This window comes from Thamnophis elegans, chromosome 10 (genome assembly GCF_009769535.1).
Source record: "Thamnophis elegans isolate rThaEle1 chromosome 10, rThaEle1.pri, whole genome shotgun sequence".
In the NCBI taxonomy this organism is placed as follows: domain Eukaryota; kingdom Metazoa; phylum Chordata; class Lepidosauria; order Squamata; family Colubridae; genus Thamnophis; species Thamnophis elegans.
The window spans coordinates 67,809,683-67,817,972 of NC_045550.1; the positions used below are offsets into that span (position 1 = coordinate 67,809,683).

Genomic DNA, 8,290 nt, shown 5'->3' on the forward strand with positions numbered 1-8,290 from the left:
TGCCCCAGAGCGCCCCCTCGGGGCCCATCCCGCCCCCTCCCCTCCAGGCCAGACGAAGGGGAGGAAGGAGGGAGGGAGGGAAGGAGGGCAAAGCGAAGGATCGATGGCTGGATGGCGACGGCTCCCCCCCCCCCGCGCAGCTCCTTCTCCCTCCCCTCCTCCTCCCTCCCTCTCCCCGCCGGCCGGGGCGGAGGATGCCGTCGGTGCGTCACCTGCAGGTCGCTTATATAAGGCGCTGCGAGCGGACCCGGGCAGGCAAGCGAGAGCCGCTCGACGAGACGCTCCTGCAGCAAAGCGCCCGCTTCTCGGATCGGCTCACTTCGGTTCAGCGCTCCGCACCGTCGAGGATCCTCTCTCTCTCTCTCTCCCTCCCTCTCTCTCTCTTTCTCTCTCTTTCTCTCTCTCCCTCGCCCAGCCGTTCTCGCCCGCCTTTGCGCAGCCCGGGCATGTTCGCCTCCCGTCTGGCGGCCGGCGGGCTCCTCTTGCTGGCCCTGCTGGCTCTGGCCCTCGACGGCAAGCCGGCGCTTCCTCCGCAGCCGCTGCACCAGGTGAGCCACGGACTCTTGCCGGGGAGGGGAGAGGCGTCGTGGGAGAGCTCGCCCGGCTTTTCCCCGACGGGGCTGTTCTGGCTCCGTCCAGGCGCTCGGCGGGTTGGGTCGTTGAGGAATCCTAGGAGGGGACTACAGCTCCCATCGTCCCCCGCCTAAGACGGACGTTTGCAGGCTGGAAAGCGGCGGCGGCGGGGGGGGGGGTATTGAGGAATCCTAGGAGGGGACTACAGCTCTCATCGTCCCCCGCCTAAGACGGACGTTTGCAGGCTGGAAAGCGGCTGGGGGGGGGGTTGAGGAATCCTAGGAGGGGACTACACCTCTCATCGTCCCCCGCCTAAGACGGACGTTTGCAGGCTGGAAAGCGGCGGCGGCGGGGGGGGGGGGTTGTTGAGGAATCCTAGGAGGCGACTACAGCTCCCATCGTCCCCCGCCTAAGACGGACGTTTGCAGGCTGGAAAGCGGCGGCGGCGGGGGGGGGGGTATTGAGGAATCCTAGGAGGGGACTACAGCTCCCATCGTCCCCCGCCTAAGACGGACGTTTGCAGGCTGGAAAGCGGCGGCGGCGGGGGGGGGGGTATTGAGGAATCCTAGGAGGGGACTACAGCTCTCATCGTCCCCCGCCTAAGACGGACGTTTGCAGGCTGGAAAGCGGAGGGGGGGTTGTTGAGGAATCCTAGGAGGGGACTACAGCTCCCATCGTCCCCCGCCTAAGACGGACGTTTGCAGGCTGGAAAGCGGCTGGGTGGGGGGTTGTTGAGGAATCCTAGGAGGGGACTACAGCTCTCATCGTCCCCCGCCTAAGACGGACGTTTGCAGGCTGGAAAGCGGCGGGAGGGTGGGAAGCGGTGGAGGGGGGGGGGGTCGGTTGGTGGTGGGGAAAACAGACGGGGGGGGCAGGACGCTTCCTCTCCCCCCACCCCTGCACCCGCCCCGTCTGATCCGCTTTCCTGCAAATTCCCGGCGCCGTCGCCTCTTTTTCCTCTCCACGACGACGCCCCCCACCCAACTCTCGATCTGTGGTGGGGGGGGGAGGAAGGGGCGCCCCGTCGGGGCGGCTCCGCTGTATGACCGTCCCGTTTGTTGCTTTGCAGGCTCCGGCGGGCGGCACGACGGCGTTGCAGCGGGAGCTGACGGAGCAGCAGCCGGAGGGGTCGTCGGGTCCCGCGGCTGGAGGAGGCGGAGGGCGCAGCGGCTCCAAGGCGGGCAACGCAGCCCCGACGCCGCCGAAGAGCAAAGGGGCGGCGGCGGCGGCTGCCTCGGCCGCGTCGCGGCTGCTGCGGGATTTGCGCACCGAGGGCAAGCAGTCGCGGGCCGCCTGGGGGCGGATGGTGCACCCCGAGCACCACGCAGGAGGCGGCGGCGGCGGCGGCGGCGGCGGCGGCGGAGGCTCGCGTCGTCTGAAGGGGCCGGGCAAGAAAGCGCTGGGCAAGGGCTGCTTCGGCCTGAAGCTCGACCGCATCGGCTCCATGAGCGGCCTGGGCTGCTGAGCCGTCGAGGGCGGCCCGACGGCGACACCTGGCGGCGGTGAGTGGGAAGCGCGCCTGGCCTCAGTGGCTTCAGTGGTGGCAATGGGTCGAGAGGGGGAAAAAAATCAAAATTTTGGGTTTCCCCTTAAAAGTCAGGGCTGCTCCTTTGATACGTCCGTTTGTCGTCAGGATAGAGAAATTGGGGGGGGTGTTTGGGAGGGGGCTTAAAAGACTGGGGTAGGGGGGGACCCCGCTGAGCGTTCAGATGGGATTTCCCCGCCTCCCGAATCTGTTTCCTGGGATTCACACAATTTATGGACCGCTCATCCTCGACTTACGACCACAAGCGTGCCCCAAATCGCTGCGGCTAAGCAAGACAGTCATTAAGTGAGTTTGGGGCCCCGTTTTTCGACTTTTCTGGCCACCGTTGTTAAGTGGACTGCCGCACTGGTTGGGTAATTCCCTCTTCGGTGAACCTGGCTTCCCCCGTTGTATGTCAGAAGGTCGCAAAAGGGGGGATCATGTGACACGGGGATGCCGCAACTGTCATAAATACGAGTCACTTGGCAAACGTCCACATTTTGATCATGGGGGGGATGATGCTGCAACAGTGGTAAGTGAAAAACGGCCATATAAGTCACTTTTTTTCCGGCGATGTCTTAACTTAAAAACGGTCACGAAGTGAATTGTTGTAAGTCGAAGGCTACCTGTGTTTATTATATATTTGTTAAATTTATTAGCTGCCCATTTCTTATTTTGACAATGGGACTGTAAAATAAGGAAGCTGCTAAGGTTGGCCCAACCTTAAATTTGGGAAGAAATGCAAGCTAAGGATGTTGGAAAGAAGTTGTTAATTGACCTGGGTTAAGTGTGTTGTGTGAATGGAGCCTATTTCATTGTGTCATTAAAATGTTTTATTCCATCCATGATTGTCTATTATCCTGCCTTTCATGTAGACCAGGGGTGTTCAAAGTTGGGAACTTTAAGACTTGTGGATTTCAACTCCCAGAATTCCCCAGCCAGCATGCTGGCTGGGGAATTCTGGGAGTTGAAATCCACAAGTCTTAAAGTTCCCAACTTTGAACACCCCTGGTGTAGACAATAGGATTGGGGAGACCTTGGTATCAATCAAATCATCTGTAGTTTTTTTGAGCTAAGTGTTGTTTTCCCGTAAACGGGGGTATGTGTGCAAATGGTGAAAACCCACCGGGAATGCTGGGAGTTGAAGTCTTGAACAACTGGAAAAGGATTCAAGGTGTGGAACATTGTCTTTGCGTAGCAATTTTAAGCCGGGTGGACTTCAACTCCCAGAATTCCCCAGCCAGCACAGCTGGATTTTTGCGATTTTCTGACCATCGAAGTCAAGAGGGAATCCAGATTCACTGCGCAACTCACGAACTGCGCTGTGATTCACGTCACAAGTGCGGCAGGAATGGTCAGAAAATGGGGCAAAAATTCACCTGGCAAACGTCTCACTTAGCAACGGAAATTTTGGGCTCCGTTGTGGTTGTTAAGTTGAGGACCACCTGTAGAGAGACTGGTCCTGTTTCCTGCAGACATCTGCAGATGGCCGACAACCGATGTTTCTCTCTCTCGGTTGTGTAACGGAATTGTGAGCAAATGTGCAATTGGTCGCACATTGTTTTCCTTCCAAATTCTTCAGCCGCTGAACGACGCGGCAAAAACCAGCCTGTGCCGCCCTTCCAATTTTTATTAATTCATTGAATTTATGTACCGGCCATCGCTGTCTGCTTGCAAACCTCGTAAAAAGCATGAAATATTAAAATCAGCAGCGATTATGAAATAAGTTCTTTTTTTAAAAGAAACGCTCCAATTTTAAGGCCGAAGAGAGATTTCTCTTAAAAGTTGTTTCAATGCCGTTCTGGCTGCAGCTGGCACAGCCGGTGCGCGAGTTATTTTACAGCCCATTCAAATTTGGGCAGCCAATTTTGCACCAAAATTCCCATTTCTCCAAAGATGCTTCTTATAACGTAGGCTGAATAAATCTCTCTAGGGCTTCCGGCACAAGGAAAGGGGGAGGATTTGGGGTGTCCCCCGTCCCCCCACAGACACAACAATATCTCGGATCCCAAACTGCACAAAAGGGTAGTGCAAATTTTTTTTTTCACCCCTAAAAAACAACCCTCGGATTTGGCTGCCACCTGTTTCTGGCTAAATGAAGCGCCGGGGCATAATTATAGCTGGCTTTGTTAGCTTTCTAACTCTGGAAAGAGTTTTTATTTGTCCATTTAAAATAAAATACGTATAAATATATGCAGACGGCTTTGCGAGAGCTTCTTTGCACATCTGTTGCATAGCGGGGATGGTTCCAGCCCCAAATCAGCATGAGAAAACTTAAAACAAAGAGGATGGATCCCGGCATGAAATGTGTCTTATTGGTCGCATTTATTTTACGAATTGTTTTATTTTAAGCCTCTGCACGCCAATTTTTCCTGGGTAGGTGCTCCCGTCATCCTCAGATAATGCCGCTGTGCACGATGGGAACTGTGATCTAGAATTTCCCGCAGATCTGGAACCTCTGCAGTAGGTTCACCTCCAGCGAGGTTCCTTTGAATGCAGCTCGTCCTCGCTTTATGACCACAATTCCAAAATTCCTGTTGCGGCTAAGCGAAGGCGAAATAAAGCTGCCAACCTGGTATTAATATTCATCAGCCTTTTAATAAAGCCTTTTAATTAAGACCTAAATTCCTGTTGCCAAGCGAGACATTTTTAAAGTGAGTTTTGTCCCATCTTGCCCCCTTTCGCGGTGGCTCAGGGGCTAAGACGCTGAGCTTGTCGATCAGAAAGGTCGGCAGTTCGGCGGTTCGAATCCCTAGCGCCGCGTAACGGAGTGAGCTCCCGTGACTTGTCCCAGCTTCTGCCAACCTAGCAGTTCAGAAGCAGGTAAAAAATGCCAGTAGAAAAACAGGAACCACCTTTGGTGGGAAGGGAACAGCGTTCCATGCGCCTTCGACATTGAGTCATGCCGGCCACATGACCACGGAGACGTCTTCGGGCAGCGCTGGCTCTTCGGCTTTGAAACAGGGATGAACACCGCCCCCTAGAGACGGGAACGCCTGGCACATATGTGCCAGGGGAACCTTTACCTTACCACCTTTCTTGCCATGGCTGGAAAGGGAATCGTTGCAGTGGTTCAGTTAGTGACACGGTTGTAACTTCGGTCACTAAATGAACTGCTGAAACTTGAGAACCTCTGAAGGAGTCGTCTCGAAAGTCTTTTTTTTCCCCCAACGACAAATTTAATTTCTTTTAAGCTTCCAAATTGCCACGTTTTTATTTGTTTTATTTTATGTTTGATGTCTCGTACAGCCATGCCAAAACCCTGGACAGGTGTTTTTCTAATCCTCCCCCCCCCACGGAAATTCTTCTGGTTGTTTTTGTATGTCTTAATTAAAAGGCTTTATTAAAAGGCTGACGAATATTAATACCAGGTTGCCAGCTTTATTTCGCCTTCGCTTAGCCGCAATTCTCGTTTGGGGAACACAAAAAAAATCCCTGGCAAAGCAGAATGATTAAAAAAAAAAAAAGGAGGTGGGATGAAATAGGGAGCGAACAGCTGGAAGAAAAATCAGCATACATCTGCATCTCTCAACCTTGTTCAGCCAGGTGGACTTCAACTCCCAGAATTCCCCAGCCAGATGGCTGGGGAATTCTGGGAGTTGAGGTCCACCTGTCTTTAAGCTGCCGAGGTTGGGGGGGGGGGGAATTCTTAGGCTATTAGCATCCTACAATTAGTCCTTGACTTATGGCAATTGAGCTCGGCATTTCTGTTGTTAAGTGAGACGCATCCCCAGTGAATTTCATCCTCTTTGACGGCCTTTCTCGCCACAGTGGTTAAGCGAACCCTTGCTGGTGTTCAATTAGTAACACCGTTGTTAAGTGATTCCCCGTTGTCTTGTCGGGAATGTCGTGACCATGGGACACTGCAACGGTCATAAGTACGAGTCAGTTGCCAAGCCGCTGAGTTTGGATCACGGGGATGCCACAAAGGTCACAAGTGTGTGTGTGTGTGTGTGTAGGAGGGGAAACGGTCTGTCGCTTTTTCCCCAGGGCCGTCGTAACGTCAAACGGTCACTAAATGAATCGTTGTAAGTTGAGGACTGTGTGTTTTTTCAACTTGGCAGGGTTGCTTTGAAGAAAGAGCCCAGAGGAAGTTTAGGATGTGAGCATCCTAAATTTAGGGCCACGTCACTAACCAGGCGGATGCCGGGAACGAATTGTTTTTTCACTAGCAAGTTGCACAAAAAGCTATTTCGTCTACAGAAGGCCCTCGTGTGAATTGGACGTTGTTGTTGTTGTTGTTCTTTGTTTTCCTGTGTCGGGACATTTTTTAAAAGAGTCAGGATGGCATTTGCAATTCCTCTTTGAAGTGGACTTTTTAATTTTATTTCAAAAAAGGAAGCTCTTCGGAAAAGTTAGCCATGCTTTATGCCCTGAGATGTGGGACATGCAGCCAAGAAATTAAGAGACGCTTGTTCCTGGGGAGGAAAGCGATGGCAAATCTAGAGAGCCGTCTAAAAAGCAGAGACATCACTGTGCCAACAAAATTGTGTATAGTCAAGGCTGTGGTTTTCCCAGTTGCAATGGATGGCTGTGAAGGTTGGACCGTAAGGAAGGCTGAGCGCCAAAGAATGGAGGCCTTTGAACTCTGGTGCTGGAGAAGAAGACTCCTGCATTGAGTCCCTTGGACTGCAAGGCCATCCAACCGGTCAGTCCTGCGGGAGATCCTGCCTGGCTGGTCTATCTATCTATCAATCATTCTCTGTCTATCTATCAATCTATCATTCTGTCTGTCTCTCTGTCTGTCTATCTATCTATCTATCTCAAGTACTTTGGCCACCTAATGAGAAGGAAGGACTCCCTGGAGAAGAGCCTCATGCTGGGAACGATGGAGGGCAAAAGAAGAAGGAGGGGACGGCAGAGAAGGAGGTGGCTGGATGGAGTCACCAAAGCAGTCGGCGTGAGCTTCAATGGACTCCAGAGGATGGGAGAGGACAGGAAGGCCTGGAGGAACGTTGTCCATGAGGCCACGATGGGTGGGACACCACTTCGCAACTAACCACAACAACTATCTATCTATCCATCCATCCATCCATCCATCCATCTATATATATATATCTCAAGTACTTTGGCCACCTAAGGAGAAGGAAGGACTCCCTGGAGAAGAGCCTCATGCTGGGAACAATGGAGGGCAAAAGAAGAAGAAGGGGACGGCAGAGAAGGAGGTGGCTGGATGGAGTCACCGAAGCAGCCGGCGAGAGCTTCAATGGACTCCAGGGGATGGGAGAGGACAGGAAGGCCTGGAGGAACGTGGTCCATGGGGTCACAATGGGTTGGACACCACTTCGCAACTAACAACAATGCGCTGAGAGTCGCTACTGCGGTGGTTGTTCAGCGAAGCAAAGGGAAATGGTTACCCTGTGATGCTCACGATGGAATCTGTCTTCTGAAAGGTTCATCCATTAGTATCCAGCGTCTCTCGGGCCCTCATTTCGTGCCCCAGTGGTGGTCCCTGCTTTCCCACTCCATTAAACACGAATTAACCCCAACTTCAGAAGTTGTGGTTGGAGGGTTTGGGGTTTTTTTTGCTAGATCTCTGTCTTCTTCCATGATTAGATTAACAAAGTTAGAAGGTACCTTGGAGGTCATCTAGTCCAACCCCCTGCCCAAGCAGGAGACCCGACACCATTTCTAACCGATGGCAGTCCAGTCTCTTCCTGAAAGCCTCCAGGGATGAAACTCCCACGAATTCCGAAGGCAACGTATCTTCCATTGAATATAGAATAACAGAGTTGGAAGGGACCTTGGAGGTCATCTAGTCCAACCCCCTGCCCAAGAAGGAGATTCTACACCGTTTCTGACCGATGGCAGTCCAGTTTCTTCTTGAAAGCCTCCAGGGATGAAGCTCCCACAACTTCCAATGGAAACTTCTGATCCATGGGTTGATTGTTCTCACTGTCAGGAAATTCCTCCTCATTTCCAGGTTGAATCTCTCCTTGGTCACTTTCCATCCATTCTTCCTTGTCCGGCCTTCAGGTGTAATCCTAATATTAGGAGTGACATGATAGCAGGGTGCAATAGCTGAGGGGCTACCCCAAAGAAGAGGGGGGGGGGTCAGCCTGTTCTCCAAAGCCCCAGAAGGCAGGACAAGAAGCAATGGGTGGAAACTAATCAAGGAGAGAAGCAACTGAGAAGTAAAGGAGAAATTTCCTGACTGTGAGGACAATTAACCAGTGGAACTGCTTGCCACCG

At 52.8% G+C, this 8,290-nt stretch overlaps 1 protein-coding gene across 1 annotated transcript in view; it reads left to right on the top strand.

Moving 5' to 3' along the window:
* The first annotated feature begins 430 nt into the window (after nucleotides 1-430).
* The window catches only part of NPPC (natriuretic peptide C), a 10,904-nt gene continuing 3,044 nt past the window's right edge, over nucleotides 431-8,290 (top strand). The window contains exons 1-2 of the mRNA XM_032224876.1: nucleotides 431-548; nucleotides 1,643-2,075. Coding sequence (XP_032080767.1) covers nucleotides 447-548; nucleotides 1,643-2,038 — 498 coding nt within the window. The 5' untranslated portion in view covers nucleotides 431-446 and the 3' untranslated portion in view covers nucleotides 2,039-2,075. The remainder of the gene's footprint in view (nucleotides 549-1,642; nucleotides 2,076-8,290) is intronic.